The sequence below is a fragment of the Rhipicephalus sanguineus genome, chromosome 8, assembly GCF_013339695.2.
Source record: "Rhipicephalus sanguineus isolate Rsan-2018 chromosome 8, BIME_Rsan_1.4, whole genome shotgun sequence".
NCBI lineage: Eukaryota > Metazoa > Arthropoda > Arachnida > Ixodida > Ixodidae > Rhipicephalus > Rhipicephalus sanguineus.
In genome coordinates this window covers 13,361,621-13,374,140 of record NC_051183.1, presented here as the reverse complement: position 1 = coordinate 13,374,140, position 12,520 = coordinate 13,361,621, and the positions used below count along the sequence as shown (strand labels likewise).

Here is a 12,520-nt window from a genome sequence, read left to right as displayed (position 1 = left end):
GGGGCCCCAGAAAACCAAAGAAGGCGAACAGAGGTGCAAGGGAGACCTACGTATACTACCCACGTTGACTTACTGGTAGCATTCATGAAATGTGGCTTCAGATTTAGAAAAGTCTGCAATGGCAGCATTACTAGGAGGTATATATGTGGGAATTACTTTGGACATACCTATAAAACTTTATTAGATAAAGCAGAGGAACAGTCAAAAGCCGGCTTATAAATGTATGCCCACGCTGAAAATTAGTTTATCTAAAATTGTCAGCTAGCCTAATCGGACAACTTTTTTTCTTGCGGGTTCTTTATTTGTTGTCAGGTGTACCATTTTGCCTGTGCATGGCTGCTTTGTATAGTATCTAGCTCTTCTATATATGACCAGTGTTCACGATGAGAAATCGTTGAATAGGGAATGGCGCTTGAGCACAAATGGACTTATCTTCGTGATAACACTTGCGCATAATGTTTCCATAATGCCGCCATGTCTAAAGAATGTTGTCGCTTGATAACTTCAATTGGAGCGAGCTAATGACGAAATGTGTACGACGGCACTCACATTTTCGTGAACATTTGTGACCTCTGCTTTGCTATAAACATTATATCGACATGTGTGGCAGCTTTGCGATGGGTAAATTACAGCCGACCGTGAAGCTTGGTGCTAAGAGTATTTATAGATGATATGTTCATATACGATAAAGCACATCCCATTAACAAACAAGATAGAAGTTCAAAGAACGACGCAGGCTTGAAGGGACGAGAATGCCCTGACGAAGCCAAGTCCTCTTGTCAAAACGTTGGCTGCAGCGTTATTTCCTGTTCAAGAGTTTATCATCACTTCATGCCACTAACAGGTTCCTTTATATTAAAAGCTCTGATCTAAATACAAGAAGAATAGTTTTTCTCGGAAACAACTGATAACGCTTGCTTCATTAGGCGAAACTAAGGCTTGCACTTTAGGGAGTTACGTTTCAAATTATGTAACTTTTACGACATATTGTTCAAGTTTGACGAATAAAACAGCTACAGTATGAAGTTTACAACTCTAATTCAGCAATAAAATACAGTGACATTTCTGTAAATTTAACATCTTAATATATCTAAAGCAAATACATACATTAAGTAGTGAACAGAAATATGCAATTGCTTAGCGAGTTGGACTTTTGCGAGACCCTCGCAAACATTTTTTTAGGCAAGCTGTAATTTAAATCGCATTCATTTGATACAGAAGTTGCTTACAGGACATGAATGTCTGATTTCAGCACGTAGTTACGTATTTTAAAGGCCATGATTCTATTACTTTTTTGGAACTTACTAATGTGAGGTCATTTTTGTGAGCCATTCGAGGTCCTGAATAAATATTCTAGCTATCATAGCTAGGTTAATATGTTTTCTTATGAGTTCAGCAAATTTACACTGAGTTCATTGAGCGGTTGTCTAATGCTTATTCGTCTTGCATGAACTGGAAAAGGAAAAACCGGAAAGAGAAAAGAGAAAAGACACGAAAATCAAGTTGAAGCGAGCGGTTGTCTACTTTCTACATTTGACAAGCAATTGAAGAAAATCAGAAGGGTTGCTGCAGATAAACATAACTTCATAGAATAATATATCTCTCTTTTTAGATGCCATAAGCGCTGGTTAAAACTATTGGTTTTGATGATAAATGCGAAATAGTTCTCATCACAAAATTGTATGGCATACTATTTTTATGTTTATATATGAATCTATATATAATGCTACACTTCCACGCTACAAATGCTGGTATATTATTATTATTCAAATGTTTGTGACTCAATGTCAAAACTAAAGTTATATATTGCATAAGAATGGTAGCTTGAGCGAGTTGGTATGCGTTCATCTTTGTGGAACAGCGCTCACGAGACGACGACGAAGAAAGAAGGCACAGGACAGGCGCTGACTCGCAACTAAAGTTTATTAGGAAAGACACGCATATATATAGGTGATGTGCAACAACAAAACAACTAAAAAACACCAAAAGCGAAAAAGACCCAAACAAGTCTCAGGCAAGTAAAAGCAAACAAAGCAGGTATCATACTCTGCAGGTGCTGCAAAGGTATGAAAATTCTGAGTCACTCAGCGAAATCGATGGCATGCTAACACACATATCTCCTTTTCTTCTAATGTGGAACGCCTCGATCACTTCCCTTGCTACCTGTTCTTTATGATGCGATAAAATCATTGTGTCACAGAAGAAGGGTGCGCAGCCGCATTCGTGGCAATGAGCGGCGAGAGAAAATGGCTTTGTTTCTGTCAATGATCGTTCGTGTTCACGAAGACGAACATTAACGCATCTTCCGCTTTGGCCAATGTAAGTTTTTCCGCATGATAACGGTATTTGGTACACTATGACCTCCTTGCAATCTGTATAGTGGTAGGTGTGGTTAATTGCACAGTTGCCAGGAACACTTTCCCTGTCGTTCCTCTGCCTGTCAATGCTTTGCTGTACCTTTGCGCAAATGGACACCAGCTTATGAGGAGATGAGAAAACTACGTCAACGCCATATCTTTTGGCCACGTTTTTTAAAACCGTGTGCCACTCGGTGAGTGTACGGTATCACCGTGTACTTTCTTGCTCTGGCGGTCCGCTCATCATTCCCAGGCTGCGTTCCATTTGTTTTTAGGTGTTTGCGCATCTTCTCGCACGCTTGCGCAATTACGTGTTCCGGAAAACCCGCTTGCCTAAGTCTAACTACCTGTTCATCAAAGCTTAGTTGCAATCTATGCTGGCAGGACTTCTGCAATGCAGCACGGACACAAGAAAAGGCTAAACCGTGCTTTATTATTTTTGAATGATTTGAAGTGAAGTTAAGAAGTGGCTTCAGTGAGCGAGGATGGTAGCGCCAACAAACATGAGTGGGTAAAAATTCTAACTGCAGGTCTAGGAACTGGAGGGCTCCGTCCTTCATCATCTCAACCGTGAAGTTCAAGCCACTGCCGTTCTCGCGGAACACCTTCAAGATATTGACTGAATATCGACAATAATCACCAGCTTCGAACAGCACTAAATAATCATCAACATAGCGGAAAATATGTTGTGCCATTCCATCTAAACTGTACCGAGAAAAGGCTAATAAGGCTATTGAAAAGAACTTCGAAAAAGCGAGAGATAAGATGACTAAAGTTAAACAAACTGCCGTGAAGTTGCTGAATGCCATGAAGCTAGACACAATTGTCACCGAAGTCAAAAGGGCCAAAAACAGTTTCTTGCATGTATTCTTTGCCGCGAAAACGCACAAACCTGATATACCGTTTAGGTCAATTGTGACAGAGAGGGGCGCTTGGCAACATGCTGTGTCGGGATACTTGCAGCGGCATTTAGCTACCTTAAATGTAGATGATCCGTTTCGTGTTCCCAATTCTTCTGCCCTCGTAGAGCTCCTGCAGCAAAATAACCCTGGTAAATGTCAGGCTGTTAGTGTTGACGTAGAAGACTTATTCTACTCAATACCGCATGATGAATTAATGAGAAGTGTGAAAATGTGCGTATGTGATTTCAACGATGAACACGCCTTTTTTAGTAGTTGTCAAGTTCCTCTGGAATCCTTTCTAGAGTTAGTATCATTCTACCTGAAGTCCACATTTGTTAAACACGAAGAAGATCTCTACATCCAAAAGAAAGGAATTTGTATTCGTTCTAGAGTGGCGCCGATTCTGTGTGAAATATTTCTGAGCTTTGTGGACAGGAAGCTGGCACAAAGTTTAGATGGAATGGCACAACATATTTTCCGCTATGTTGATGATTATTTAGTGCTGTTCGAAGCTGGTGATTATTGTCGATATTCAGTCAATATCTTGAAGGTGTTCCGCGAGAACGGCAGTGGCTTGAACTTCACGGTTGAGATGATGAAGGACGGAGCCCTCCAGTTCCTAGACCTGCAGTTAGAATTTTTACCCACTCATGTTTGTTGGCGCTACCATCCTCGCTCACTGAAGCCACTTCTTAACTTCACTTCAAATCATTCAAAAATAATAAAGCACGGTTTAGCCTTTTCTTGTGTCCGTGCTGCATTGCAGAAGTCCTGCCAGCATAGATTGCAACTAAGCTTTGATGAACAGGTAGTTAGACTTAGGCAAGCGGGTTTTCCGGAACACGTAATTGCGCAAGCGTGCGAGAAGATGCGCAAACACCTAAAAACAAATGGAACGCAGCCTGGGAATGATGAGCGGACCGCCAGAGCAAGAAAGTACACGGTGATACCGTACACTCACCGAGTGGCACACGGTTTAAAAAACGTGGCCAAAAGATATGGCGTTGACGTAGGTTTCTCATCTCCTCATAAGCTGGTGTCCATTTGCGCAAAGGTACAGCAAAGCATTGACAGGCAGAGGAACGACAGGGAAAGTGTTCCTGGCAACTGTGCAATTAACCACACCTACCACTATACAGATTGCAAGGAGGCCATAGTGTACCAAATACCGTTATCATGCGGAAAAACTTACATTGGCCAAAGCGGAAGATGCGTTAACGTTCGTCTTCGTGAACACGAACGATCATTGACAGAAACAAAGCCATTTTCTCTCGCCGCTCATTGCCACGAATGCGGCTGCGCACCCTTCTTCTGTGACACAATGATTTTATCGCATCATAAAGAACAGGTAGCAAGGGAAGTGATCGAGGCGTTCCACATCAGAAGAAAAGGAGATATGTGTGTTAGCATGCCATCGATTTCGCTGAGTGACTCAGAATTTTCATACCTTTGCAGCACCTGCAGAGTATGATACCTGCTTTGTTTGCTTTTACTTGCCTGAGACTTGTTTGGGTCTTTTTCGCTTTTGGTGTTTTTTAGTTGTTGTTTTGTTGTTGCACATCACCTATATATATGCGTATCTTTCCTAATAAACTTTAGTTGCGAGTCAGCGCCTGTCCTGTGCCTTCTTTCTTCGTCGTCGTCTAGTGAGCGCTGTTCCACAAAGATAAAGTTATATATGTTGTTACACGCTGCATCGGCCTTCCTGCTAACAGCACGAATAATTAACAACAAATAAAGTTGGCCCTATGCTAACGCGTCATCCTGAGAATAACTTCAAATTTCCCATCATGCGCATGCGAGACATAACGTACAAAAAGAAGCCGCTGGTAACATATGTTAGCCTAGTATGTCATGGTGTGACACATGTATGAATTGCCATTATAGAATCAGAGTATTAGGAGAAACTACAATGTAGAGAAACTCACGAAGCACAGTCCTTTTTAAGGTTTTACATGTGTAGTATCTCCTTCAGCATCAACACTATTTGGCCATAACGTACAGCATTGCTGCGATGTCAATTTACCGTTTCTAAATCGTACACCTACAGCGGGAATAAAAGAGATAGGAGCATCCATATGTCAAGTGAATACAAAAGGTATCAGAGCGATGAATTTCATACAAATGTCAAATAGGCAAATGCGAATGAGCTGCAGGATACGAATAACTAGCGCTATATTTGTAAATGATCAAACACAACCATAAACAGTTTGCAGATGCAGGTGTGAATGTAGACAAAAATGGCGGATTTTGAGTGTTAGCCTAAATTAGCCTAAAGTGTCGTATCACCATGTACAGCCAACTCTAAAATATTGTTGACACTATTATTATTCAATATGAAAACACATATGCCACATTATGTTCATTGCCATTGGGGGTCCGTTGACAATGTGGTAGCGATTTTGCGTATCCAACAGAATCCAACAGAATACAACTTACGCAAGGAAGCTGACACCACAATTTAGAACATTAAAATATTAATCAATTTTGCATTGATTAAATCTGGGATTATTCATCAGACATATGTGTTATCACAGTTAGTTGTAAGATTTCTTGTGGTACAAAATTTTCAAAATTTCTCCCGTGAAATGAGAATTGTATATCCGGTTGTAATCCCCGATTTGACCAATCGACTGCGTGCACGTATACAGAACATATAAAGAGTGCGTAAATACAAAAAAAATATAGCATCCTGTTTTAGGGCCACGTATATAGGAAAAAGCGAAGCTATGAGACTCACGGTGGGCTTGTTTAGCGGTTGACATTGTGTCAGCGAGCATATGGAAGCATATACTTAGTGAAGACACATCTTTATCGTCGATTGTGATAATAGAATCTCCTAAGCACTGATATAACGTCTATATAAATGCCTCTACAAGGGCCACAGGTTTTTCTTAATTCGTCCCATTTGGTAACACAAAATCACATCTATAGAGTCCCTACAAAGACCATACAATGCTAGACAATGTACGGTTCTATCCGTTTTACAGCTTCATGCAGTTATTGTTTTGGATCATATAAACTGAAAGGTTATGCCTCGCGGTATGAGCCCAGCGCGACTTCAGTCTTCCTGAAATTCGTGCCAGTTTTAAGCTGCGTTAGCTTTTTGGGGTCGTAGAAATTTTGTTCTCCTCGTTATAGATTAGGGTCTCGAGTAGTAACATTCACTTGCCAGCAAACTCTCAACTGCAAAATGGTAACGCCACAGTAGAATCTTGTCAGTGTACAGAATAAAAGCAGTGCAAAGATTCTGGGTTAACGAAACGATTTATTTCACTGTAATGAGGCAAACGATAGGCAAGATAAAGGTTGGAGAAATGTCGCGCTTATCAGCTATTCTCGTGCCCCTTTCAGCGCATTATTTCGGTGCATATATATTGCGCTTTTTTCGATATCTATACTTCCTCCTGCCTCGTCTCTTGATACTCTGAATAAACAAAATTAATGCAACAAATATACGACAGAGCCCATTGGCTTTCGCTTTGGCATCGAAGTTTACTTGTCTTTAAAAACACTCACATACATTTCAGATTTCGAAGATTACGCTTTAAAAAATGTGCTCAATGTTATGTATCGCGATCACTTGAAAATCACTGCAGAAGCAAAATATTTTACATTCTTGTACCATGTCTGCGAAGCATACAACTGAAGTATGCGTTGCATGCATATTTCAAACACGACACGCATTCATTTCAGCGATTCATTTCATTTTGTGTGTCCAGTATCGACTGTGAAGTACAACGGTCTCTGAACTGGTGCTTTTCGACAGTGCTTCGAGTGTTTCGGCAGGTAGTATTTCGACAGTGTTTCGTACAGTACGCAGTCTTACTTCACACACCCTAAGAATCTATAGCAGCGTTTTAGTTATTTATCAAGAACTACAGTCCTAAAGGAGTGTAGCGACAACGAAATAACTATGGTTGCCCATCGGATCTGATGGGGTGCATTTTGTATAGTTTCTGCATTATGGGATATGTAAGTAAACATTTCTCCTAATCTGACTGCGCTTAGGCACATTATGCGTCATCAAAAAAAAAAAGGAACTATATTTATTGTAGTACGTTTTGTAATGCCTGTATGCCGCATTATGCCAAGTAATCAAATCTTGAAGGTGTTAACTTTCGTAGTGATAAGCAAACTCGTCTTTTGTACACGCGATTTTGTATGCGTGGTATACATGCAGCTAGACCTTCCGTTCAAAAAGCTATACAAGTGGCATCTCGGACGCGCTTGTTTGGATGCTCTATACGAGTTGATGATCCCCTGGCGAGTTCCAGCCATGGGTGCATAATTTGGGTCTTTTTATAATCTTGCCGTAAGTTTGTATCCCAGGAGACTACATATAGACTACATGTCAGCTGGTCAGCGTTTCTCAAGCTTTATACCCGTTAAAGATCGCCTGACTTGGGGCTGAGGCTTTCGTTATACCCCTTCGGTAGATTTGAAGAAAAGCAACGTAAGAGAGGCATGTCGCTAAATTGGAAAGAACACCAAAACTGACCTGACATGACATCACCCGGTCGCTGGTAAAAGCCCGCAGTCCTCGCCAACCAGTCTAAGGACACATGCGACTTGATTCCGTGCTCGGCCAGTGTCGGGTGAAAAGCACTTCCAGGCAACAGTCCGGGCAGCGCACCGGCAGGCAGACCCCCACCGGCGGCCTGAAGACCGTACAACGGATGTCCCGCCTGGAGCACAGGATGGTAGCCCGGAATAGCCCCCAAGAGTCTTCCGGCAGCCTGAGACGCGACCACGGCCGCCACCGAGACCGGAATGCTAGGCGGTGGCGGGCTGGCAGCGTCGCCTTCGGAGCAGCTGCCGGGCGACTTGGACGCTGGAGTCGCTCGGCCCGAGTCTCGCGCGAGCAGGGCTTCGATGCAGAAGGACTTGGCAGTCGACGCTGCGGCCGCGGCCGCTGCAGCAGCCACGGTCGTGTCCGCCATGCTGCTGCCGTTTCCGATCAAATCACTCCGGACACAGTTGCAATGCGCGCGTTTTCCTATGATCGGCACAATGGTTCGCCTGCCTTCGATGCAGAGCACACGCCCCGCCGCTCGACAGGCCCGATGCCTGACGTTGGGTTCTGTGGAAGATGTCCCTTACCTTCAGTTGTTAGATGTGATGTATGTATCCCTCACTCTCTATCTACAGAAGGGTTACACGACATCTCCGGCCTACAGTGCATGAGCGACGCTCGCAAGCGCGCGGGGAGATTTCGGACGCCGGTTTCACCCCGGCGTTTCGTCCTCTGCCGCGGTCGGCGGAAGGGAGAGCGGGGGAAAGGCACCGCGCTTCGGGGGGAGAAGGGCCGATTCCGCGATAGCGCCGGTCGCGGCAGCAGCAGAAGCCGGGCTGCTGCGCGTGTATCGGCGGAAGGGGGCGGCGCTAGGCCTAACCGCTAGGCCTAATGCGTTGCGGATGGCGCTGTTGGAGAGCGGCGCCGGCGTTTCGGAAGGCGGGGTCCGGGCACAGAGGCGAAGGGGAAATCGCGCGCTCTATCTTTTTTTTTTTTTTTTTGTACTGCGCTCTCCCATCTCCGCCGGCCCCTCTCTCTCGCCCTCGGCCTGCTCGGGCGCAGCTCTGTCAGGCGATTCGATTGCGGCTGGCACTGCCACTGCTGATGTTGGGAGGATTTGGTGCAACGGGCTCTCCCAATTGGACTCGCATCGCTGCTGCTGTCTCCAGCCCCATGTATTACGTGCAAGATTGAACCACTGGAGCGCGGCAGTTGTGTGGTCAGCAGATGGCTGGTTCAGCTAATCATTTTCCATACCCTGGTTTCATTACGTAATGTGGTTTATACCGCGGTGTAGCAGAATGCCGTGAAGGGAAAGAGGCGCGATAGCGTGCTAATCTCCGAAATCTGGTGACCGAATGGCGTGAAAAAAAGTCTGCGTGGCTGTAGGTTCACTGATAATAAATAAAGTAACGACGTTGCTTGAGGCATGTATTAACTCTGATAGCGTAGCTTTATAGCCAACTCACCATGGTTTGCTGTGGCTTCGACTGTGGTTCGTGGCTGCGTATGCTTGTATGTCGACAGACGTCGTTTTGTATACACGAAGTTTGTAAGCAAGCTGGTAAGCGCATCCCTATTCATCACGGAAAAGATTAGAAGAGCCACTCTTTGGGCAAGTTGATGATGAAAGTTCGTCTGTTATGTTAATTTTTCGTCTTTGTCTGTGTCGTTTCCGCGCTGTTAGCAGTTTCCAAAAGTATAATTACCATACAAACCTACAGCACATGACATCAGTTCATAGTTGTCTCAAAATACAATAAAGCCCGTTAATGAAACACCAAATTTAGAGTTTCCTTGATTTATTATTTTTTCTGGATTTATCAATTCGGTATGTGCCACTGGGTGGACCCTCTCCGGCCACTCCTCCAGAATGAATGCGTGCCATTGTAACAAGAGGTACAAACTGGTAAGTTTATATGGTAATACGTGGGCGCACCTGCAATCGAAAATTTTCCTCCTGCAACATTAGTCACACATCATGCTCCTCTTCATGAAATTGCTACGTAGGCGACTCGCATTGTGCGTATATTAAGAGATCGGAGGGCTGCATGTCAGCGAATTCATAAACGACGGTAGCAGATATCAAGCGAAAGAAATGGACCTGGGCTGACCTCTGTGTAATGTGTACAACAGACAACCGGTGGAGAGTAAGAGCAACAGAATGGTTACCAAGAGATAGGAAACGCGTTCGGGCAAGGCAGAGAGCTAGATAGAGTGACGAAATTAAGAAGTTCGCAGGTATCAAATGGAATCAGCTCGCACAGGATAGAATAAACTGGAGATCATTGGAAGAGGCCTTCGTACAGTTTAGCGGCCATGAACACGCTGAGAATGATGATGGTGATCCCGTGCGGTGCTTTCGCTTCAGGATGTGCCTCGCGATAAGCCGTGATAATGTACCTCGCAGAATTAAAGTTAATAAATATGACATTGTGACGAATAAACTTACACATTGCGTATAGTTAACATAGATGCGATATTTTTTTTCCCTGCATTCACACATATCTGCCGATTTGATGTCAGCCAAGTTATAAGCAAGTGTCCACATTAACAAGGACATGTAGCGTACATAAACACAATAGCTTTCCGCTGGATATCGTACATTTGACATTTTGGAGAAGCCTCCTCCGGACTGTGTGTCCGGAGCAGCACAATGTGGGCATTAGCCACCGATGCATTGCCCACTGGCATGGCACATGTCGTGTGGTGATAATATACGTGCTGCGTAGAACGAAAGTAAGCACATATAATCGCACACATCACCGATAGTTTTAAGAGAATATATACACAGTGCTTGTCTTCGTAATACCAGCTAGGGTCCATCATTACTTCTAATACATGGACGCTCACATGCAGATCAAATAGTTCTTCATTCAGTATATGCTTCGGTCTTTTTCTTATGCGCAGGCTAACTTGACGGTATAGTTTTATGCATGTAACCACATTAAAGCAATAAAAATTGACCGCGTATCTGTGTGCTTCGCTGCAAATGTCGTCTAAAGACGATAGAAGAGGCGCTGCGTGAGATATGGACGCCATCTGGCAATACGTCGGGAAACGTACCAGTTCAAGATGGCTGGCCCTTGGGCAAGTGGTTCAACTCTGGCCGAGTGGCTGAATCGAGTGACGTGCCGACAAACAGAAAGACAGACAGACAGACAGACAGACCAAAATTTCTCCGTTTAAGTATCCCAAGAAAGACTATAGTCTTTAATACGCATATAATTCAAGGCTATAATCACACCATGAAGCGGACGTGCGAATCTTGGTGTCCTTGCAGATGCATAAAATTACAGCAGTAATGCATGTTCTCCTCCGCTATGACTTGATTGCTGCCGAAAAATTGAAGTGTAAGGCTCCTCGGTTACTCGACTTCTCTATGTTCTGCATCATAAAGAAAAAAAAGACTTCCCTGAAATAAAACCTACCAGGGTCCCTATATGCATAGCCAAGACGACTCAAAGGTGAAAGCCATACAATGCGGCTATTTTATATCTTATATATTTATTGCGGTATTTTTATTGTCCCATATGTTAGACACGTTTGAGGTGGAGATCACAATTACTTTTATGAGTGACATAGTTCGTTTTCTATTCCTATATCGCTTCTCTATGTATAAGTTTCTCACACTTGTTCATGTGTGATGATGTGTTGGTTACGTAGATATGAGCAAGCTTTCCAGGCTCTTTCATACATTTCCAGTTGCTTAGGATTGGCAATAAATTGGTGTACGTTTACTCTGTTCATTTTTCTTCTTTTCTGTCTCACGTGCAAAACTGAACCTGTTTTATTGCTTTATTGTCCTGTTTTAACGCGATAGCGTTAGAGAGCTCGTGTCGCAGAAATTCCGGTGTCGGTGTCGGCACCGTTGGTTGTGAGCGAAAAATCGTCCGTGAGCGAAAAATCGAGAAAGAAGCAAATAAAATAAAGAATAAAACCTTCGGTCCCTTTGAGGATCGAACCCGGGCCGTTCGCGTGGCAAGCAGGTGTCCTACCACAAAGACACGATGTTACTTGCAGCTGCTTCAGAAAAAAACACTACATAAATGTCATGTAGTGAAGGAGTCTCCTTAACGCATTTTGTTCAGCAGGTGTCACGACAAAAACGAGCCCACTCGGCGATTTGTAGGCGCATTGGCGAGACCATCAAACTACGTCGAAAAAGGCCGGGATAGTGCAGCCATCGCTGCTAAAAACACACACGAACTTTCAAACAGCTCTAAAAATGGACAACTATGTCCATCTAGCGGAAAACATATCAAGCGAACGCTGGCTTTCTAGAGGAGGCGTTGATCAAGCAAACAGCAAACGCTAGATAATGTGCTGCCATCTGTGAGACATTGTGAGAAATATGTCTCGACTCTTTATGGCCTCCGAGATGGCGAGCGCGCGGCGTACATCTTGGAGGCCATGCGATTCTTGTTTTAGATCGAAAACCTCTACCATTTGCGCGCGCACGCACATGTGTATCTGTGTGCGTGTGTGTGTAACAATACAGATTAATAAGTATGCACTTAGTGGTTGAAGTGTGCACTAGGGGCCGGATTTCGCTATCGCGTTCAACTCTTAAACGCGAAGCTTAAGGGTCCTCCAATTTTATTGTCGTCTATGCTTTGCAATCTTCATAATTTTTTTTCTGTGATTTTACTCCTTTTGTTACTTATTTATTTTGATCACAGTACCCTCAGCGCCCGAGGGCATTACAGGAAAGGGGGGAGGAGAATACAATATTTCAATACAGA

General features: G+C 43.7%; 1 protein-coding gene across 1 annotated transcript in view; it reads right to left on the bottom strand.

Moving 5' to 3' along the window:
• Positions 1-8,209, bottom strand: part of LOC125759701 (motor neuron and pancreas homeobox protein 1-like) — an 85,792-nt gene extending 77,583 nt beyond the window's left edge. Inside the window, exon 1 of the mRNA XM_049418762.1 lies at positions 7,761-8,209. Within this exon, the coding sequence (XP_049274719.1) occupies positions 7,761-8,202 (442 nt within the window). The 5' untranslated portion in view covers positions 8,203-8,209. The remainder of the gene's footprint in view (positions 1-7,760) is intronic.
• Positions 8,210-12,520: the final 4,311 nt, after the last annotated feature.